This window comes from Erpetoichthys calabaricus, chromosome 3, assembly GCF_900747795.2.
Source record: "Erpetoichthys calabaricus chromosome 3, fErpCal1.3, whole genome shotgun sequence".
Lineage (NCBI taxonomy): Eukaryota > Metazoa > Chordata > Cladistia > Polypteriformes > Polypteridae > Erpetoichthys > Erpetoichthys calabaricus.
The window spans coordinates 285,914,315-285,939,174 of record NC_041396.2 but is presented as its reverse complement, the minus strand read 5'-3'; the positions used below and the strand labels follow the sequence as shown (position 1 = coordinate 285,939,174).

The 24,860-nt window shown below is 35.0% G+C and overlaps 1 protein-coding gene across 1 annotated transcript in view; it reads right to left on the bottom strand.

The window, feature by feature from the left end:
* Positions 1–10,411: 10,411 nt before the first annotated feature.
* Positions 10,412–24,860, bottom strand: part of LOC114644556 (T cell receptor beta chain MC.7.G5-like) — a 56,180-nt gene continuing 41,731 nt past the window's right edge. The window contains exons 4-7 of the mRNA XM_051924778.1: positions 15,946–16,093; positions 12,064–12,387; positions 11,449–11,555; positions 10,412–10,670 (exon numbers count right to left, since the gene is read on the bottom strand). Coding sequence (XP_051780738.1) covers positions 10,647–10,670; positions 11,449–11,555; positions 12,064–12,387; positions 15,946–16,093 — 603 coding nt within the window. The 3' untranslated portion in view covers positions 10,412–10,646. The remainder of the gene's footprint in view (positions 10,671–11,448; positions 11,556–12,063; positions 12,388–15,945; positions 16,094–24,860) is intronic.

Here is a 24,860-nt window from a genome sequence, read left to right as displayed (position 1 = left end):
GCGCTCCAGATAAGGCTTCTATAGTGCATTATATAGTTTAGGCAAAACCTCACTTAACATGTGCTTAACAGATTGTGCAACATAACCTAACATCTTATTAGCCTTTTAAATTTTTCTGTATTATGTCTGATGTAGATAGAGTGCTTCTCATATAATGTATGTTTAAGATCTAAGCAACCATTGTGTTTTCAGATTTAACATATTTACTTACTTTCTGAATTTCTTTACATTTAACATACTTTCTTTCAGGGCCTGAAATGGGCTGGTATGAACCAGAACTGATTACCAGAATTTCTCAATTATTAGCAGTTGTGTACCAGCAGTGATTTTGAGCATACCAGCTTGTATCCTATGTATACAAGTCCACCCAGCCCCAGATCTTTGAATGTCAACTTGATACTATGAGGTTGATCAAAGACTTGTAGTGTACTGTGCTGCTTGAAACTCCATTTTCAAAATTAATTTTGCAGTATCATGAAGCATAGGGTACTAGCACTTGTTCCACTTAAGGTACTGCTTACTGTACATTAAATATCACCTGCCATAAACCTGTCCAAGAATTTATTCTGTCTGAGTTATGTTGAATTTCATCAAGAGCTATTTGTGATTATTTAAATAGCACTCTCTAGTGGAAACCAACATGTTTACACTTTACACCATTTATGTTTTATTTTTGCTTTTTTACCTGCATATTTTGTATACTGTTGTTTCAAAAACCTAGAATACTTATTTTATTTTTTTATTTTTCTGTGTGTGGGTGCATGTGTTTGTATGTGAGGGTTGAAGTTAGCTTGGTTTATGGCTGTACTGTGCTATAGCAAGGCAAATTCATTTAGAGCAAGCTTTCCATATCTTGCTATACTGGTTTTAAATTGTATCTTTAAGCACATTACTGTATTTAAAAATACATTTTATTTTATATGGGAATATAAAGGAATACAAATGGAAAATAAAAATCTACTTTACAGTCAGTATATATTACTTAGCATAAAAAAGAGTTTTCGGTTAAGCATTTAAAACTTTCAAAATGACAAGAATGTACAAACACTATTACATACTGTATGTACCCTCTTTTGCTAAATACTATTGTATTAAAATAAATATTATACTAAATAAAAAAATAAATTAAAATAAATAAATACTAAATACTATACTATTTATTGTTTTGTTATCTTCTTATGACTTATACTTCACTTTGTTTCAAGATAATACTATTTCTTGACTTATCAGACACATATACAAAATAAATAGAAATAATGTTATTACACAAGGTTATTTTCTTAGAAACTTAAAAGAAATTAGGCAACACATTCACAGAGTTTGACAGTATTATTTAAATTAAAAAATGTGGGACAGGTAAAAAAAAAATCTGAAAAGTGTGCTAACACCTGTGTTCAACGACTTTTCTTTTCTTTTTGAAAAACAGACACAGCTCACAGCTTAAAATAGCCACTTAAAATAGCAAACTTTTATGGAGACTAAAACCGTGTTTCATTTTTATTGAAGAGTGGTGCCATCTATCTGAAAAATTAGAATAGTTCAATTGGTGTGAAGCAAAATGAAAGCTTTCCCCAATATGTTAAGTGCTATTTCCATTTTAAATCATTAACAACTTATTTCACAGAATGAGATTACTTTCTTTAACCCTAACAACATTATTGGGTTAAATTTGACCTATTTCAGGGTGTTAATTTAATTGAAAATTAGATTACATTAAATCTATTCATAATTTTGCCTACAATTCTGCAAATTAATGAACATAAGTGGTACATCTTAAACATTTTTTTTTTACCTTACCATGCCCTCCAGAACAATTTTGACCAACCACTGATTTTAAGGAATTTCCAATTGTTTTTAAACTAGTTTGTTCACAATCCACAAAAAAAAAAATCAAAATACAATCTTTTCAGCTCAGAATTGTACAGGCTTTTTACAAAAGTGCCCTGACTTTACAAAAAGCAAAAAAATAAATAAAAATTTGAATTTTTATACTGCTGCTAGACATACTGAACACAACAATGTCCTTCATGTCACTGTTGACTGGACTGAATGGATTTAGAAGTTTATTGAGAGCCCTAAAAACACCTACATGCCATCTTTCCCACTTAGAGATGTCAAGGCTTTCAATAAAGTGCCCTAACTTAACAAAAATCAAAAAACTTTCCAAATATCACAGATTAGTACAGTTGCCACATGTTTTGAAGACTGCTGTGTTCTTCAGGTCAATTGTTACCCACCAAATTTCAATATTTATTGAGCCTCTGTAAAAGCTAAATTTCTCCTTGGGACAAGAAAGCAGTACCTATCTATCTATCTATCTATCTATCTATCTATCTATCTATCTATCTATCTATCTATCTATCTATCTATCTATCTATCTATCTATCTATCTATCTATCTATCTATCTATCTATCTATCTATCTACTTTAGTGGATGTTACTCTCCATTTTCAGTGCAGTTTACTCTAATTTAGACCAGATTTTATTTTTTTATATCCCATAAAAACACTCATAATGTCATCTAAAATTTAGCACTGTTACTATTAGAGGTTAAGATAGTCAATGGTATATAATAGATTCATCGTGAAAAGTCTGATTTCCAGGGCAGTTAAAAAGTGGTGTCAGAGTTAGGTCAAAAAAGACCCAGAAGTCCCAACATTGAGTCAGCAGTTGAAGATATTGTGAGAGCCTATCCCAGTAGAAATCACTGAAAGGCATAAAACAACCTGGACAAGTTGCTGGTAAATCATAAGAACCACTTATGTGCATTCGTATACTTACTACAGTATATGCCATTCACACATACAATAATGTACTGTATATAATAGAGCTTAATTGAAAAAGAGATTATTTCAGCAGTGAGGTATTCCACTAGAATACATTCACAAACACACTCATATATATTTTCAATTGAGAGCTCAATACATATTTAATGTAAGTGTTCAGAAATTCCTCTGATCAGAATACGCAACCAAAAAGATGTCACCAAACTGTGATTCCTTTTATACACTGGATCTGCTTACATCTGACTATGATGTGTTTGGAGGGAGACATATTACCTCTAAATCTTAAGTAATGTTCCTCTCTCTAAAAGAGGTGGCTTGCTCACTCTAATTTTGGGTAAAAACTAATCACCTGCTATACGCAGAGGAGTTTATCTTCCTACAGGTCTTTTTCACAAGTGAAGAAAAAGGAAATTTTAAGATTAACCGGTTAATCGATGGAGTGGTGGCAGTCTTATGAAAATTATATCAAGCCATGGTGGTTAAGTCAAAGATAAGTTTTCAGACTAAGCTTAGATTTAGTCAGTCTTCACCTCTATCTTCACCTGAGGCTATAAGTTATGGATGTTGAGTGGAAAAAAGACAGGGTGAGAAGAGGAAGGTAAGTTGAGTGGAAGTGAGGGTACAAACTTTAAATGTTGTCAGTATGACTGGTAAAGGGAGTTACCTCATATGATGAAGAGAAGAGAGGTTTCTATTGTATATAGAGACCATACAGAAGGTGAGTAAGGCCAGGTGTATTGGAGGTGGGCTCAAATTGTTCTACCATGGTATGGATGGGAGAAGAAATGGGGTAGGGCTTATCCTGAAGGAACAGCATGTCAAGAGTGTTTTGAAGGTGAAAAGACTGTCATACTGAGTGATGATTATAAAGCTGGAAACTGAAGGTGTGATGATGAATGTTGTTAGTGCATATGCCCCGCAAGTTCTTTGTGCGATGGATGAGAAAGAAGAATTCTGGAGTGAGTTGGATAAAGAGGTGAAGAGCGTACCCAAAGGGAGAGAGAGAGTAGATTGGAGTGGATTTCAATGGACATGTTGGTGAAGAGAACAGAGGGGATGAGGAGGTGATGGATGGGTTTGGTGTCAAGCAGAGGAATGAAGAATGTCAGATGATAGTGGATTTTGCAAAAAGGATGGACATAGTTGTGGTGAATACTTATTTTAAGAAGAGTGTGGAACACAGGATGATGTACAAGAGTAGAGGAAGATGCACACAGGTAGCTTATATCCTAAGTAGGAGGGTCAGTCTGAAGAAGATTAGAGACTGCAAAGTGGTGGCAAGGGGAAAGTGTTGTTAGGCAGCATAGGATGGTGATCTGTAGAATAACATTGGATATCAAGAAGAGCAGGAGAGTGGGGGCAAAGCCAAGGATCAAATGGTGGAAGTTAAAAATGGAAGACTGTAAGTTTGAGTTCAGGGAGAAGGGATGCCAGGCAATGGGTGGCAGTGAAGAGTTAACAGATAGTTGGGCAACTACAGAAGAAGTAGCAGGGTGCTTGGTATGACATCCAGATAGAGGAAGGAGGACAAAGAATCCTGATGGAGGAAGTAAAGAAGAGTATATAGAGAAAGCGGTTGGTGAAGAAAAAGTGTGATAGTGAGAGAGATGCAGAAAGTAGACAGGAGTGCAAGGAAGGTGTAAGGTGAAGAGAGAGGCGATGAAGGCTAAAGAAAAGACGTCTGATGAGTTGTATGAGAGGTTAGACACTAAGGAGGAAGAAACAGACCTGTACTGATTGGCTAAACAGAGGGATAAAGAATAAATATGGAAATGTTCCCTCAAGCGAGGAGAGCGTGTTGAGCAGATGGAAAGAGTATTTTGAGAAGCTGATGAATGGATAAAATGAGAGAGAGAGAAGGTTGGATGATGTGGAGATAGTGAATCAGGAAGTGCAATGGATTAGCAAGGAGGAAGTAAGGGCAAGTATGAAGAGGGTGAAAAATGGGAAGGCTGTTAGTCCCAATGAAATACCTGTAGAAGCATGGAGGTGTTTAACTCTTTCAGGGCGCATATTGACTTTTGTCGAAATTCAAGGCTAGAGGAATGTAATCTGTTTTAAACTGTGACAAAACTCATCATTACATTTCAGTTCAACTCTCTTTGCTAGAAACATGAGTAGCAAGGAGCAAACACCTTCTAAAATGGCACTGACATCTGGCGAGAGACCAAAAGAAATGTGCAAAGCAAAATATTCATGTTTAGCATATTATCGTTGAATTCGACTGTGACTCGCCTGACTCTGATTTTGATACAAGTAATCTGAAGATGGAGATCGAAAAATGAAAGTGAGGTATTGGCATCAGCTAATTGCTTCCATGCTGTTTGTGGTACTGAACATGTTCGCATGCGCCTACGACAACGTTCACCTGGAAGGACCACAATTTGCGATGACAAAAGATACAAACCAGATTGTCTCATGCTGCAACTGCCATTGCTGCCCTCCCAATGTGCAAAGACAGCCAGGCAGCTGGCCCCCGTGCAGCTGCCAGAAACAGAAAACAGGTGGTGACAGCAGCCATAGCACGCAGCATCAGACTCTTTTTGTTCATTTATGTGTGAAACCATTGCTTTTTGTGCTTTTCAGAAAACTGAGTTTTTTGGAAACATTTTCACCCCTCAAAGAGTTAAGAGAGACGGCACTGGAGTTTTCAACCTGATTGTTTAATGCAATCTTGGAAAGTGAGAGGATGCCTAAGGAGTAGAGAATAATTGTACTGGCACTAATTTTTAAGGATAAGGGAGATGTGCAGAGCTGTAGTAGCTACAGACGGATAAAACTGATGAGCCACGCCATGAAGTTATGGGAAAGAGTAGTGGAAGCTAGGTTAAGATGTTGATTAGTGAGCAGTAGTATGGTTTCATTCCAGGAAAGCGCACTACAAATGCAATGTTTGCTCTGAGGGTGTTGATGGAGAAGTATAGAGAACGATAGAAGGATCTGCATTGTGTCTTTTGAACTTAGAGAAAGTATACGATACAGTGCCTAGAGAAGAGGGGTGATATTATATGAGGAAAGTGGCAAAGAAGTATGTTAAGATTGGTACTGGATATGTTCGAGGGAACTCTGTGACAGTGGTGAGGTCTGCAGTAGCAATGGCAGATGCATTCAAGGTAGAGGTGGGATTACATCAGAGATCGGCTCTGAGCCCTTTCTTATTTGCAATGTTAATGGACAAGTTGACAGACAAGATTAGGCAGGAGTCCTCATGGACTATGATTTTTGCAGATGACATTGTGATCTGTAGCGAGAGTAGGGAGCAGGTCGATGAGACCATGAAGAGGTGGAGATATGCTCTAGAGAGAGGAGAGGAATAAAGGTCAGTAGGAACAAGATGGAATACATGTGTGTGAATGAGAGGGAGGCCAGTGGAATGATAAGGATACAGGGAGTAGAGTTGGCAAAGGTGGATGAGTTCAAATACCTGGGATCAACAGTACAGAGTTTAACGGGGAATGTGGAAGCGAGGTGAAGAAGAGTGCAGGCAGGGTGGAGTGGGTGGACAATAGTGTCAGGGGTGATTTGTCACAGACAGGTACCAGCAAGGTCTAGAACATGATAGTGAAACCAGCTATGTTATATGGGTTAGAGATGGTGGCACTGACCCAAAAACCAGAGACAGGGGTTACAGAGTTAAAGATGTTAAGATTTACATTGGGTGTGAGAAGGATGGGCAGGATTACAAATGAGTATATCAGAGGGTCATCTTAGGTTGGACGGATGGGAGTCAGAGAGGCGAGATTGCGTTGGTTTGGACAGAAGAGAGATGCTGGGTATATTGAAAGAAGATTGTAAAGGATGGAGCCACCAGGTAATTGGAAATAAGGCCTAAGAGGAGGTTTATGGGTGTGGTGAGAGAGGACATGCAGGTGGTGGGTGTAACGGAGCAAGATGCAGAGGACAGGAAGATATGGAAAAAGATGATCTGCTATGGCAACCCCTAATGGAGCAGCTGAAAGAAGAAGAAGCAGAGACTCAAAGAATGATATCACAAATATACACAGATCCAATAATTAATTCTGGGGAGAGAGGATAAGAAAATACATGTATCATAATTATGTCTATCCTAAATTAGTGGGACCTGTTAAAATATGTATTCCAGGAGTGTTCAAACCCAAAATCCCTAGCAACGCTAAAGAAATTGTAGGCTATAAAAAGGGAACATTGGGTTCATTCACATATTGCAGCAGGATGAGTAGCTTGGCAATGTGGAAGAGCCAATAAGTAGAAATGCTGCCTCCCCGGGATAGTTTTGAGGTGGTTTATCCATGTAATAAAGATATGCCCTGGGTGGAGGCATGCAAGGCAAAAACCTATGCTACTGGTACAAGATGAAGAAACAGTCTCAGATTACGATAAAGGAATTAAAGTGTATAGCTTGACTAGCCTCAGAGCATTTTACCCTGGGAGTAATAGAAACAAGTTGCTGAATATAGGGTGGCCTGGCCTGTCTAGTTTAGTATATGGCCACCATAACCATTAGGATAAGTGAAGCAAAACTTAACTGAAGGTATTATTTGATATAAATGTAATCTGTTTTTTTTGACAATGTAAGATGAGCTTTCCTAATATTTATAAAAATTAGATTTCCATTTTGTTCTGAAGTTGATACTTAATAATAAAAAAAGATTATGAAGGAATATGAAAGAGATGTTCAAAATGAAAAAGGGTGATGAAATAAAGTGTATGCTTTTAACTTTGCCCTTAATTGTTAAGGGAGTCAAAAACATGAGATAGCTAAGAATGTCCTTTTGATGAAGAAACACATTTATTATCCGTTGTCATTGAGAGCTCAGAATGTCCTTTCCTCCAGAGATTTGATCTGTAAGGTGAACTCTGTCAGAGTATTATTATATGAATTTAATCTTCTGAATTAATAAAGACTGATTTGATGTAAGCCTTAGCTGATCAAGCTTAAGCTTCTAGCACTTTCCCCAACAGAATGTTTACAACATTTTTCACTTTGCTTCTCCACCTGCATGTTTTTAAATAGTAAACATGATAATATGTTTCACAAAATCAAACAATTGTTGTTTTTTTTTTTTATCAGAGATGGAGTTAAGAAGAAGCATTCTAACGGTTTCTAACCACCCACATACAAAAGAAGGAAGGAAGTGAAAGAACACAAAAAAGTAGCTTCACGCTATCTGGAGCGGAAGTGGTCCCTTACCTGTTTTTTGTTAAAGTTTGCTAACCTACTTAATCATTCCTAACAAAAGAAATCGGAACTCTGCTATTCTGTTTCTTTTTTTCAGGTGATGTGTGAATTATTTTGCTACAACAGAGATTGCACCATTTTTGCAAAATTAGAACATTTGTATCAGCCAGGGCCTATTCCACCAGCTTTAGGAGTAATGCAGGAGCAAACTTTGAAAGGAGTGCCAATCTATCAATAAGCCCACTCATGGACACTCACACCAACACTGTCACTCAGATGGGACCAAATTAAAGTCACCATTTCACCTAACCTACCACTGCAGGTCCAGTGGCCTGAATTCCCATACTTCTGAGATGTACTAACATAAATAGAATGCTGAAAAGTGGATATGGTGAAATGAAAACTAACTCAAGCTCACACAGAGAGACACAATCATAAAATGAACCAACGACCTTGTGGTTTAAGATACAATGCCTTAGCAACTACACCACACTGTCCACAACATTGAAGAAGATCATCAGATTTTTCATATTTGTATGGATTTTTTATTAACTTGATTGGGTTTGGAAAATCTTTCAGATTTCTTTGTTTTTGAAAACGATATTAATTTTTGTGTTTTAATTCTGTCTTAACACCAGACACCAGCTTCCTAGCATCATCTCACAGCCTCTTCAAAAATTTGCTCAAGTGCCTCCAGTCTTACCCTGAACAATCTTACTTCAAATAACAAAGTATACAATTTAACACTGCTTAAGGAAGTTAAAAGTATAAGCGCTGAAGCTTATTTGGTTAACTGATAGACACAAACCAACTTTAAACAAGAAGGCTACAGGTTCAATCCCAGTTACTAACTACACGTTTATCCCTATCAACATGATGTGATGATCACATTAAAACTGACAGCACTTTAACAATTAAAAACAAATACATAAAACAGTGATTTCTACATTTATTTTTATAAAAGCAATATAAGTAAGTGTACATCTGAATGAGAGCTGGTAATCATACTCCAAACAGTCGGCATTTGGATTTAACTCTTGAATCTAAGGTGACTGCAGATATGTCAGTGCTAAGCGCTTTCATATACTAGTGTTGTATTTTAGCTAAACATACTGTATCATCTTCAAATGTTTTAGTGATTTGCTACCATACACTCAATGAAACAGAAAAAAATTAAATTCAAACTTAGTTATGTCAAAAGAAAGTGAAGATGCCTGAAATGTCTCAAGGTGTATCAAGCAATATTAGTCTGGCTATTTCTTTTATTGAATCAATTCAATAAATTCATCAGATTGTGTTTATTCAAAATACATCCTTTACGTTTCAAAAGTGTATTACATTCACTGCAACAGATGAGCATCTTAAACCATATTAACACATGAAAAAAATAGACAAAAGTACATCATATATAAATGCATTTGCACTGTTGTCTGCTTAAATGTTGGTCACCTTGGCTGAATCAATTAATGTCACATCACTAAAAATGACCCACAACTACTGGATGACACAGCACTCTGATTAGCTGAACTCCCCTTCCATAGATTTTACCAAAAAGCACACCATTATTATATACTGTACCATTAGGCATAATAACTAACTTAAGAAAATATATCATATGGCACTACACAAAGTTACACTGTTGGGCAATTGGCACTTAGTGGAAAAACAACTGAAAATATACACTTAAATGCTTCCATTTCACTTAGGGTTTGTTTTCTCAGTCTTGAGTTTCATAGTGGAAAAAGTGACTCTCTGTATGGGTCATTATTTTAATTCTTGTTAATATGACTTATATTTCCCTTTAAAACATTGGCTTTTGTATTTCAATCAAAAATCGATGTGACCTAAGGATTTTCCTTACTGTTTAGCCCATGTGACCTTGCTTTTATTTCAAATTTTTATTTCAGCTTTCACCTACTGAATGATGCAAATTAAAGTAATTTTGCTTTATTATGTAATAATAATAACAACAATTATTTTACATTTATACAGCACTTTTATCACTACTCAAAACACTTCAGTGAGTGGGGAGCCACTTCATCCATCACTAATGTGTGGCATCCATCTGAATAATGTGGCATCAGACATTTTTGCGCCAGTACATTCACCACGCATTAGCTCTTAGGTGGTGAAGTGGTGAGGGAGATAACCAATTAGAGTCAGAGGATGATAGGGCGGGGAGAATGACTAGGTCATGGAGGTCAATTTTGCCTGGTCATCGGGATACACCAATCTCTTTAATGACCACAGAGAGTCAGGACCTTGGTTTTATGTTTCATTCGAAGGACGACTACACCAACACCTCTTTCAGCAGCAAGCCAAGCTTTTCTTAGATGGTCTCTGATCCAAGTACTGGCCAGGCCTGGACATGCTTAGGTTCAAGTGAAAGACCTCTTCTGCAGTGCATGTGATAGTATAATTTTTCTTAGCCTTCACAAGTACTTATTTTATTAATGACAGAGTATAATTTTTAGTGATTCTTTTATTCAATTAATACAAAACAAGACATGATTACAATAGCTGCTTATCTGGCTTTTTTCTAAACATAAAATATAATGGCAATCCAAAATGTTAAAGTTTTTGTACATCAAATGAGATCTAAACAAAATACAATAACAATTCTGACAGCTGGTAGGTTTTAATATACTGTGTAATGAAATACAGTTGAAAATTAAAATTTTGGATAGAAATTAGGCCATTTTTCAGGATTGTTTTCTTGAAGATAGCTGCAGAGAAAAAAAAATTAAAGGAGAATTAGAAACATTATCAATGTATTGTTTATAGCGAAAAGTACAATATCCATACATTACTACTAACACTACATTTACTACAAATAATAATAACAATAATAATCAGGTTTATGATTAAAGCACAAGCCAATTGTGTGCATTGTTTTCTCATGATGTATAACAAGCAAAAATATATTAAGAGGTTTCAGCAAAGAAGACTTTATGAGGTCTTCAGCATTTATCTATGATGCCTACTTTTAAAGTATATATATATATATGGAAGAGAAGGTCTGTGATACGGTTTGCTTATTTGCAGTTGGAGATCCACGAAGGGAGAAAAAACAAATCACGTATCATAAAATAGTTTTATTCCTGAGCTTTCAACCCCTATCAGGGGTCTTCATCAGAGGATAATGCTTCGACTTACAAGAATCACCTTTGAAAGCTCAGGAATAAAACTATTTTATGATACGTGATTCATTTTTTCTCCCTTCGTGGATCTCCAACTGCAAATATATATATATTTATATATATATATATATATATATATATATATATATATATATATATATATATATATATATATATATATATATATATTCACTGCATTCGTAGTCTGAGTCACAATCTGATTGTATGGGTGGTTATCATGACATACTAATTAAAGTGCTTGTTAGGATCTTGTTATATACTTTATAAGTAATTGTCTGATAGTTTAATGAACTCCAATTCTGAAGTGTTAAGACATTTTTTGTGAAGTATGATATACACTTACCTTTAATTTCCAAATGAGGAATGTAATTAACAATCCATAAAGAATGCTTTTGAATGTAAACAAAATATATGCAAACTTCACACTGTTTACATCTTTCTTGAAACAACCTAAAATAGTCCAGAAGGAAACATGTTAAATGTAATATTTATTATCTTAATTTCTGTAATAACTTCTTGCTTAATTATGAAAAATACTGTAAAAAAAGACTGACAATTGTAAAATGAAGTTTGCAAGGCACTCTATGCTGTATGTGTATCAAATCCTATAAATTAATGCATATTTAAAAGAAAATGACTTTATTTTTAATACAAAAGTCTATCCATCCATCCTTTTTTAAACATGCTTTGTTTGATTTGGACCAAAGTGAACCTGAGTCTACCTGGGTATAAAAATATAAAGCAAAAGAAATTTGTGTTTGTATTTGAAGAAATATTTGGGCCATAGGGATACATTTCTAGACTTTTTTTTAACATAACAGATGTTTGTTCTCAGGATTTACCAATACAATCAATTAAAAATATGTTGTCTGAACAACAACAACGTTAAGTGTCCTGTCTGAATAAAACTATATTAGATTGACAAATGTTTTCAATAGATTGACATTGCAATCCGTACCTTTTCCACTGATGTAATCTTGAATAAATACAGCATTATCCGTGTCATTGTAAAACTTTGTCACACAAGTGAAGACGTTATCTTCATTACACCATTCCCTTTTTCGGATCCTCAGCCTGCTGCTGATGCTGTAATTGCCAGTTGATAATCTGACTGCATTATGATCAGATTTAACCCCAGAAATTCTCTCTTTATTATTAATTTTCCAGCTAAGTTCAATGTGGTCCGGGTAAAAATCTGTGGCCAGACATACCAGAGTGATATATTCCTTGCCTGTAACTGCAGGTTCAAGTATTTTAACATTTGGCAGAGAAATATCATATTCTAGAAAGAGAGAGAGAGAGAGAGAGAGAAAACTTAATCAATAATAATAATAATAATAATAATAATAATAATAATAATAATAATAATAATAATAAAACTTAATCTAGATAATGAATGTGTATGAGTCAAGTTTTGGAACTTTCAAGAACTGTGCCACATTGCCAGTAAACATATCCAATTCACTATGTTTGACTAGGTGAACTCTTTATTTCCACTAGCTACATTTGACACATTCTTTGCTTTCCTAAACTACTAACACAATAGTACTGCCAATTTGCCATATAGATAGATAGATAGATAGATAGATAGATAGATAGATAGATAGATAGATAGATAGATAGATAGATAGATAGATAGATAGATAGATAGATAGATAGATAGATAGATAGATAGATAGATAGGAAAGGCACTCTATGATAGATAGATAGATAGATAGATAGATAGATAGATAGATAGATAGATAGATAGATAGATAGATAGATAGATAGATAGATAGATAGATAGATAGATAGATAGATAGATAGATAGATAGATAGATAGATAGGAAAGGCACTCTATGATAGATAGATAGATAGATAGATAGATAGATAGATAGATAGATAGATAGATAGATAGATAGATAGATAGATAGATAGATAGATAGATAGATAGATAGATAGATAGATAGATAGATACTGCTTTATTTGTCCCAAAGATAAATTTAGCTTTTACCAAGGCTCAAGAAATATAGAAATATGGTGGGTAAAAATTGACCTGAAGAACACAGCAGTGTTCAAAACATGTGCCAACTGTACAAATCTGTAACATTTGGAAAGTTTTTTGCTTTTTGTTAAGTTAGGGCACGTTATTGAAATCCTTGACATCTCTAAGTTGAAAAGATGGCATGTAGGTGTTGTATTGGGCTCTCAATAAACTTTCTTAAATGCTCTGAAAAATCCACTAAAGTCAACAGTGACTTGAAGGACATTGCTGTGTTCAAAATGTCTAGCAGCAGTATAAAAATGTACAATTTGAAAAGTTTTTTGCTTCTTGTAAAGTCAGGGCACTTTTGTAAAAGCCTGTACAATTCTGAGCTGAAAAGATTATATTTTGAAGATTTTTTGTGGATTGTGAACAAACAAACTAGTCTGAAAGCAATTGGAAATCCCTTAAAATGAGTGGTTGGTCAAAATTGTTCCAAGGGCATTGTGAGGTTAAAAAAAATGTTTAAGATGTACCACTTATGTTCATTAATTTGCGGAATTGTAGGAAAATTCTGAATAGATTTAATGTAATCTAATTTTCAATTAAATTAACACCCTGGAATAGGTTTATTACTATTTTTGAATGCAACAGAGTAGACAGATTTAATGTTTCTCATATGACTAAAGAGAAGCATTGAATCTTAATGGCAGGTTTATCTGTGATGCTGATTTGGATTACTTTTTTAAGTGTTCATTTTAATGAGTACATTAGGCTGTAAACAAATATTGCACTTGCAGGGCTTCTTTTTACTCTTGTGATATTATAAAGTGTTTTATTAGCAATTAACATTTTAATCTATGTTTTTTTTTTTCTGAACTGAATTGTTCTCCAAACAACAGTGTAATATATTTTTACAAATAAGATGCAGATCGTCATTAAGACAATATTGGTATACATCAGTGAAAGAAAAGAATGCTCGCAGTTGGGGAACAAGAAGCAAGAAAATATCAGTATTGCTGCAACGATTTATAAGCAGATGATAAATAGTATGCTTTAAGAAAAACTCAAAAGTTCAACAATATCAAAAACTTTTGATAAATGATAAATGTATTATAATTATACGTGCTACAAGAGATTTGAAAATTAGAAGCATTCAGATTTCTTAAACAGATGTAAGTTTCCATCAGCCACTCACCATGTCATTCTAAATAATCATTTCAATTATACACTGAATTACTATGTAGTTCTGCTCATCTTTATCACAGAATTGTTTACCTTATTTTGTATGTATGTGTATAAAACTGTAAGACAAGTGAATATACTGAGCAAGTCAGAATCAGACTATAGAAGGAAGTTTAGTAAAAATCAGACTTAAAAACAGATTAAAAATATAAACAGAAAGTTCATAATCATTCATCACAATATGGACCAATTTATCTGTCTAGCCATTTGTTACAGTATTTTGTTCAGTTCAGCAGCAGTAACCTAAGGTCTTATCCAAAAGCACTCAGTCTGGGACCCAAGAAAACCTTACTAGAGTTTAGTAAGCTGAATATACTCATATAAATATGAAATATAATAGCTGGAATAAATTGTAATTCACCAATGCAAGATTTTCCCTTCATCTTAGAAAGCATATAAATACTATTAGAATGATCATCGGTGCTGAAGGTTTAATACAATTTATTAATACTTCCTAGCACCACAACCTTTAAGAACATTTTCAGTATTGATTTTTTTTTTTTCCAAAATTGGTCATCTATTTACATGACAAAGTTTTGTAGAGAACTGCAAATCTTGGGTTGCCTTATTTGTATGTTTTAGTTTAGTTTTAGTTTAAAATATATTTCTTTACAAACCGAAGTAACACAATTGCAGAAACGTTAGTAATGGTTTGCATCACAGTCAGAGTTTCACAGCTTTGTTACTATTGAAATTTAAGTATTTAAATTAGATTTAAACACCTATTTCAGTAACCTTCAGTCTTTCTCTAAAATGCATAGTAACACCATAATTGTTTCATGCGTGCCTATATAAGTAGTAAATATTCAATTCAAATTTATGGTTACCTACAATCACAACTATGTGATTACTTTAAGAGAATCCTGTATTTCGATGTTTCAAATAAATCGACATGGGGTTCAATTTGACTTAGGAGATGAAATAAAGAACATTCTGGCTGAAAATCTGACAACTTAATTTTCAAGAAAGAAAACACCACATTTGTCTTTTGTCCAGTTTACATAGTGAATTTTCTAATGCATCTCTTAAAGATTAAACTTTACCACATGCTAACTTTCCATAGATTTAAGACATACTAAAACCTTAAATTTCTCAAAGTTAACAAAATACTTACCTAGAACTGAGATTTTTGTTCCCTTGCCAAAATACTGAATGTCGGAGCACAGCGTCAACATATAATGATAAAACAACTTTTTGATTAGATTGCTTTATTTTTCTAATCATACTCTCCCTGTTTACACAATATATTGATTTTCTTATACTTTCAGTTAATTTTACGTTGTAACCAAAAAGATTTACGTTCTTCCTCAATTTAACTTCTGGGAACTTAATGTATTTCTGTAACTAAAGCTAAAGCTTTTTATTATTGTACTTAATTTTATTTTGTTAGCGATTGTGCCATATGCTATTATTGTCAGCAGCAGTCCAAGAAAACCAGACATTACGGCTGGAAAATAATAATAGTAGTAGTTTTTAAAATGTATATCAAAAACACTTTAAGCTTTTACTACAAACTTCAAGAACGAGAAGACTTAAGGTGTTTTCCTATTGATTAAAACGAATACAAGAGGTTCGCACAAATCTTTATTTTGACTGCATACTCATCTCAAGCTAGTTATGGGAATTACTTACCTAAAAATGTCAAACGCGTCCCTTTACCAAACTGCAGTTCTTCGTAGCTGCACGCTGTTTTCATTACTTTCATTATTACCGCTCTTATATCTTTAATACCGTTAACAGTGATGATTAGAAAAGTTACCAAGAAAAGATATTTTTCTAACTATAACTAATCGTTATGACCCATCCAACTATTTGATTCAGAACATTGGTAAAACCGTAATTGAACTCAAACAAATGACCATGAGAATGAGAACCCCTATTAGTTTCAAACTCATTTAAATATGAAGTTGGAACATATTGATTAAAAAGTCACGAGTAATTTAACATAAAATCCTATCTTAAATTAATCGAGTAAATCTTTAAAATATAACCGAATTAACCACTAGAACAAATAACTAATCTTCTCTTAACTGGTCCAATTTAATTACTTCTGTCAATCAGAAGCTAAAATTAGCTTAAATCATAAATTGCTATGGTTTTAATAGAAATGTTTTCTTACCTAAAACCGTTAACTTCGTTCCTTTTCCGAAGTAAGCAGGATTAGCGTTCACACTGTTTCATAGCCACAACAAAACTAAACGGACGCTTTACTTTGAATTCAAGCATTCAAGTACAGTCTATCTATCTATCTATCTATCTATCTATCTATCTATCTATCTATCTATCTATCTATCTATCTATCTATCTATCTATCTATCTATCTATCTATCTATCTATCTATCTATCTCCTACGTGTTCCTGAATACAATGTTGTGATATCTTAGTTAAAGATGTTAAATTGTAATAATGACGAGGTATAAGAAAAACATTTAGATCGGTATGAGGGTTAAAATTTTAAACAAATGAATAATCTTTTCTTACCAATAACAGTGAGTTTAGTGCCTTTTCCAAAAGTTGCTGGGTCATAGTTCACACTGTTTCAGAGCAACAGAAAAACAGCTCCCTTCCTCGTCATTCATGAAAACTCATAAGTAAACAAACTATTACTGCAGTAAGTCTAAATTTAATTTCTTTCCCTGTATTAATACGTGTGTATTCATATCTAAAAACAAAAACATGTTTAATTCTAATGTGATGATACTCACATTCGTTACTATATATTTTTCGGCAGTTACAAAATCAAGAACGCAGCAAAAGTTTGTTGTTCCTTCCTAACAAGTAAATTAAATAAATTGGACAAAAACAGAATATAGCTTTACCCTACGGCTCTAAGTACTTATCATTATTTACTAAATAGCATTCTTTGTTGGCCATACAAGTTAAAGTATATTTGAAAATTATAAATAAATCAAATTCATTTAATGAAAGAAATTAACAAACTGAATGTCATAATTATGTTTGTTATAGGAAACTAATTTGTAAAAACAAGTTTAAAAACCTTTAACGACAAAGTAAACAATAACATAATGGAAAAGCATAGATCAATTTACCTAACACTGTAAGTTTCGTGCCACCTCCAAAATTAGCTGGCGAAACAGATCACAGAGAGAAAACACCGTCTTAAAAGTAAGAGAATGGAATCTTATTTATAAGGTGTAACATAACCTATTGTCATGTGACCAGGTATAGGCTCTTTATCATTTTAATCTAATTTATTAAGCACTTTAAAGATTAAAGTTGCAAGAAGGAAGATTTATATCAAAAACGCAAGACAGCAGAACTGCTTGCTTTTCAAATACTTTATTGTGGTTTTTAACACATTTTTGTTTTCCCGACGTGTTATTTCATATTACATTATCAGAAAATGCAATTTCTTGATGCAGTGTCTGGGTTATTGTGTCACAGTAACGATAATCTTTTTAACTTATAAAAATGTGGTGAATTACCTTTTAAATTAAAGAAATATGCACTCTTTAAGATAACGTTGCCAAAGCCGTTCCTCACAGAAATTATATAAGGGAACCGTTTTTAGTTCCAAAAAGAACCATCTATATGAAGGTTCCAGAAAGAGCCTTCATTTATTTACACCCACAAGGCTCCATAGATAACAATGAACACATGATTACCGATTTGTGAAATGCTTTAATGGGTTCCAGACTTTATTCTGGTTGCATACAATAACACAGGCTAAATTCAGGTTTTCTTCATATGTTAGTTCCCTGCGTACTCTACATTAAATACTTCTATTTTCTTCACATAATAAGAACGTTTTCAATGCCTAAATAAATGAATACGAGCCCTCAAAAAAACTCAGTAAAGTTCCAATAGAATAGAGTCTAGCTCCTGTACAAAACGATTTGAACTGTCAGCCGTGGTCTATCAGAAAAAAATGTAAAAAGTTATACAACACTGCATTTGTATTTTATAAGACTTAAACAGTCTGATGACATAGTATATAACAATATGTGACTGTAATTCATTTAAATTTTTTGCACAACTACATTATATACAAGGGGAAAGTATAACAACTTAACTAACCACAGTTACTTTGTACCTGGCCCAAAGAAATATGCAGTGTTCAAAGTCAAGTGAACGTAATAAAACACAACTAAGTTACTTCTGAGTTTTTTGTTTATGTGTAATGTCAAAAATAAGAAACATTTTAAGAAGAATGGTAGCAAAATAAAAATAAACTTACCTAAAACTGTTAGTTTTGTTCCTTTGCCAAAGTATGCTTCATAAGCAGCACAGTATTATAATGGCAAGTCAATAAAAAAAAACTACACTGCATTTCATAATCTCTTACTCACAGGGATGTGCTAATAACATTGTTTTTAATCGTGTAATTGAATATCATAGACTTGAGAAAATGATAACAGTGTCTGGCTTCAGGCTTAAGATTAAACTTGCAATTTTTCTACTATCCTAACACTTAACAGTATTTTTCTAGCATTTCTTTTTCTAAAGCACTCAATACAATTACATTATCTTAGTGGTTTCTGTGATACAATTCCAAGTAAAGATAAAGGTTTTACCTAATCTATAACAAGAAGTCTGACACCATCATAAAAGTTATATTCATAAACATCGCAATAAAATATTCAGTAGTTTAAAAACTGCCTAACATGGCACATTACATTTAGTAAATGTTCTTCTTTAAACCAAATCCAATTTTCTATGTCATGTAAAGTTATACACAAAGAACAGTATGTAGTGAAATGTTTAGTATACTTACTGAAATGGTTCAGTAGCTGTTACAATTTATGAAGTATAGACACTGTATATAGCATGATAAAGTTGCTATATAATTTGCAGAAATTACATACAACTGTATGTTTGAAACATAAAATAATTTGAAAATATAAACTTACCTATAACAGTAAGTTTTGTTCCATTTCCAAAATAAGCAATGGTACCAGTACCACAATGATAAATCCATTAGCAATAAAAAATTACTACAAATTATACTTTGTGTTTGCCTTATGGTTTTCATAATTGGATCATAATCAAAGCCACTTTTTTCCTGTTTTGGAAACAGATGAGAGTTTCTGAGATTACTGGGAATATTCTCCTCAAAACATGTTCCAAGTAAAAATTACATCCAAAAACAGAAAGTCTTCTTACATAACATACCATAACATAAAATTCTTAAACCCACGTAATCCAATTTAAGGCTATTTAATGAAAGCCTTTATATGCACACATATAAAGTATTCCTGTACATACTGATGTATCTTTATTGGTATATTTATTGTAAATATTACAAATCAAACAAATGAAATGTTGGACATTATGAGACAGAGGTATCCAAAAGAATTCCTCATCTAAAATACTCCCAGGAGCTCCTCCTTAAAGTGATATTAATCTGCCAATTCTTGTTTGGTTTTTGTACAGCCTGTCAATGGAAATATATCACTGTGGCCCCCTGTCCCCACGGCGTTATACTATAATACAATAACCAGATGCTTCAAGGAGGTCTGACATCATGCTGAAGTCTGATGGTTTACCTACTCTGAAAATGTATATATATATTAACACAGGAAGTGACACAGAACAGGAAATGTACGCATTCAGCATGCAGAAGGAAATTCTCTGTCACCTGCTTTTTCTATTATCAGCACAACAAAGTTATAAAAAAAGAGAATGTTTCTGAATCTTGTTAGCAGATATTAGAAAGAGAGTAGCTGCAGTATATTTTAAAACCCTGGACCCTTGCAGAAAGACCCCAAAACATATAAATTATACTATTTTGTTGATGTTTGTTTATTTCTTATACCACATTATATCAACAATATAAATTTATATTTTGATTAGAAGTTCTTCCATTAAAGAATCACAAAGTTTTATTCACAAAGTAATGATGCATCAAAAATAAAAAAAAGATCCATCTTGTCCCAATTATAAAAATATGCAGTGTATTCAGCAAGTATTTAGATTCTTTTACTTTCTGCACACTTCATTGTGTGGTGGATTTAATTTAAAATGGATACATTTGACACTGTTGCCCATTAATCTATAACAACAACAGTAACAATTTTTGTATAGCCCTAAAATCACACAAGGAGTGCCACAATGGGCTTTAATATGCCCCGTTTTTGACAGCCTGCCATCCTTGACTCCTCAAGAACACAAGAAAAAACTCCCAAAAAAATCTTAGTAGGGAAATATTTGAAGAAATCTTTGGAAAGACAATTCAGAAAGAGCCCCCTTCCAAGTTAGGATGGGTGCAACGGATGAGAAAAAATGGGTTAAATACAATATATACACAGAACAGAACACAAGTAATCCTCTTCACAGATGGATGGCCAATCTGTCATTGCCATCTCAGAAATACATTACAATAGTACAATCGTAATAGTATAAGTACAGAGCAAAATAAATTATATTACATAAGAAAATTCAGATTTGTTCAGAGTTCTGGAGACCTTGGCCAACAAACTGTTATCCCCCTACTGGCCATTCCACAACTGAGTCAGTGTTGGACCGGACAATCTGATGAAAGGACCCTTCTACCTGATTATTCCAGTGCTCCATTATCAGAGATGACCTTTCCATAGGCAGGCAAACAACCTGGCAATAGGGCAGTGGCACCAACTGCTACATTTGAGTACCGAGAAGAGAAAAACAATTGGTGAGGGTTAATAGCAAATTATAAATATCATATTATTTATGTTTCAGTGCTAATGACTAACAACAGAGATGCATTATGCACAGCTAATCAACAGCTCCAGTCTGGGTATGTTAAACTGAAGTAGTGAGTCTTCAGCTGAGATTTAAAAGCTGAAACTGAAGTGACATCATTTATAGTAGCAGGCAGACAATTCCCTAGCTTCGGGGCCCTGTAACTATAAGCTCGACCTCCCATTGTTATTTTATTAATCCTTTGAATCATAAGCAGACCAGCATCTTGAGATTTTAATGTGCATTCTATTTTGTAAGTAATGATAAGTACAGATAAGTAAGCTACTCGACAGCCCATAATGATAAACGGAAAACATGTTTTCAGAAAGGTTTAGACATTTATTAAAAATCAACACCTAAAATGTCTCATTCATATATGCAATCAGTCCCTTTGGCAGCAATTCTACCTTCAAGTAGTCTTGGGTAAGTCTCTTAAAACTTTGCACACATGAATTTGGGTCATTTATCCCATTCTTCATTGCAAATGCTCTCAAGATTGGATGGGAAGCATCTGCAAACTTTCATTATCAGGTCTGTTAACAGATGTTTACAGGGTTTAAGTCTGGGCTTTGGACTAAGATTCATCCTGAAGGTTCTTCAGTGTTTTCTTCACTTTATGCTTTAGGTCATTGTCATGCTAAAAAAGGTGAACCATCACCCAAGTTTGTAGAGGTGTGTCCTCTTCAGATCAGATTTTCTTTAAGGATTTGGCTGCCTTCATCCTTACCTTAGTTCTGACCAGTCTCACTGTTCCAGCCACTGAGAAGCACCTCCATAGCATAATGAGCAATCTCTGGTCTTCGTTGGACAAAGTGTTTGGAATTTTGCCCAATGAATTCAATATTTTTTCTCATTAGATCAGATAATCTTTTTTTCTTAAGCTCTCAGAGTTATTTATATTGTCATATCCTTTTTACTCAAGAGTGGCTTCTATCTTCTACAAAATGCCTGATTTCTGGAGTGCTACATCATTTGTATGAAAATGTGGTATATAAATGTTGTTGTTGTTTTCCCACCTCAGCAGAAAACTTCTGAAGCTCTGTTAAAGTGTTCATTGAGTTCTTGGTTAATTATCTGATCAAGTCCCCTTTTTCCTACTTACTCAAATTTGTTGGACTGCCTACTCTAGGAAGAGTCTTGGTGGTTCCAAAATCTTCCATTTCACTATTATCAAGGCCACTGTGCTTATAGAAACACTAAAAACTTCAGAAATACAGTAATTTTATCTTCTTGCTCTGATTAATGTTTCATCACAATTTGATAGCTGAGGTCTGAAGGGAGTTCCTTAGATTTCAAAGTTTGTTTTTTGTCCTGACATGCAGTGTGAACTGGGGGACCTTCTATACACAGGTACTGTACATATGTGACTTTCTATGTCAAATCAATTCAGTATGTCATAGGTGAATTCCAGCCAGGTTCTAGGCACATCAAAAGGATCATTAAAGAAAACTGGGTACACTTGACTGCAATTTGGAGTACCACTGCAAATTGTCTGAATACTTTCACTATCATTATTATTGAGCTTATTGAGTGTAGATTGATGGGTAGAAAATACATATTTATCCATTTTTACATTAAGTCCATGACAAAATAATCTGTACAGAGATATCCTTCTCACTTTCCCAGGCTAAGGGGTGAAATATGTGGAGGCAATGATAAGCTTAGGGCCTTTATGGTTCACCCTGAAGTTCCAGATCTTTGGTCCTAGCACCTGGTATTGAGACTTTAACTAATCTGGTTATCTGGTCTAGTCCATTGTCTCCCAGATTTGTATTTAACATCCCTAACTCTGCTTAATGAAACTCTTAAGGTGACCGCCCAACCACACACCTGAATCTATGAGACCAGACAGATATAAGAATCTAGATCAAATTTCCATTTTGGGTCACTCTACTATTTTGCCAGTTTAAGTAATTTTGCCGTACTTACCACTATGCTTTGAACTCAGGCTCTGATAGAGAGGGATTTAACCTTACCTTATAACTTCTAAGTGAGAAATATGTGGAGTTTCCTCTAGAATAGGAAATACCTTAAACCTGGCATAGATTTTCTCCAAATTCCAATGTGTCAATGTGTGTATGTTTTTAAATAGCCCCACCCAGACCCATTATGAAGAAGTGCCCAGATGGAAGGAGATTACTGTGGACATGAGCAATACAAGAGTGGGGAATAAATGTCATACATTCCACAAAAAAAAAGGGGGGCCTGTCTGGTTTCAACAGCCTGGCTGGACGAATCTTCAGCCCCACCCTGAAGTGCAACTAGGACCAGGTGGTCAAGCACCTGGAACGCTTCCAGGTGGGCTATAAAAAGGGCCAGCCACCACTACTCAGTGAGCCAAGGTTGGGAGGAGGAGGAGGAGGAGGAGGAGGACGACGACAACACTTGAGGACGAGGAGTGGTGGTAAAAGGATTGTTGATGTGTTATAAGAGTGCTTATGGAATGTGTATTGTCTGAGGGTCCACGGGGACGACGTGCTCCCACGGGTGAAGAAAATAAGTCTGTATTGGTTTTATATGTGCCTCTGTGTCAATCAGTGTCGGGTTGGGCGCCTATATAGCGCCTTGTTACAGCTGGCATTTTGCTAGTAGATTTCATGGGCACTGCCTTTTTGTCTGGTTACTATGATGTTGAATTGTGGCTAAGCACATGATGCATCCTTTTAATATGATAATCCTTTTAACTTGTGACAGGCATAAAGTGGACACATGTATTAAGCAGCATCTCTACACTAATTTGTTAAAAAATACCATATGAGAGACTTGTGGTTGAGGAATCAGTAGAAATTTATTTAGAGAAGAACTACATTTTGATTACAACTTTGTGTTGTCTTTAAAGATTTTGACAAATGTCATCATGGTATTTCAGTGGTGCCACTACTGCCTTGTAACAAGGAGACCAGGGTCCATGCCACAGGTGCTCCCTGTGTGGAGTTTGCATGTTCTCCCCATGTCCATATTTGTTTCCTCCAAATGCTCTGGTTTCCTCCTATTGTTCAAACACATGCAGGCTAGCTGAACTAGCAATGCTAAATTACCCCTAGTATGTGTTTCTATGAGTGTGTTCACCCTGGGATGAACTGACATTAGGTCCAGGGATTGTTTTTGTTTTGCATCTGGTGCTTGCTGGGATAGGCTCCGGTTTCCTCATGACCCTGCTCAGGTAAGCTGGGTTTGAAAATGGATGGATGGATTTTGTCAAAAGAATCCATCCATCCATCCATTCTCTTCTGCTTATCCGAGGTCGGATCGCGGGGGCAGCAGCTTGAGCAGAGATGCCCAGACTTCCCTCTCCCCGGCCACTTCTTCTAGCTCTTCCGGGAGAATCCCAAGGCGTTCCCAGGCCAGCTGAGAGACATAGTCCCTCCAGCGTGTCCTGGGTCTTCCCCTGGGCCTCCTCCCGGTTAGACGTGCCCAGAACACCTCACCAGGGAGGCGTCCAGGAGGCATCCTGATCAGATGCCCGAGCCACCTCATCTGACTCCTCTCGATGCGGAGGAGCAGCGGCTCTACTCTGAGCCCCACCCGGATGACTGAGCTTCTCACCCTATCTTTAAGGGAGAGCCCAGACACCCTACAGAGGAAACTCATTTCAGCCACTTGTATTCGCGATCTGATTCTTTTGGTCACTACCCATAGCTCATGACCATAGGTGAGGGTAGGAACATAGATCGACTGGTAAATTGAGAGCTTTGCCTTACGGCTTAGCTCCTTTTTCACCACGACAGACCGATGCAGAGCCCGCATCACTGAGGACGCCGCACCGATCCGCCTGTCGATCTCACGCTCCATTCTTCCCTCACTCGTGAACAAAACCCCAAGATACTTGAACTCCTCCACTTGGGGCAGGACCTCGCTACCAACCC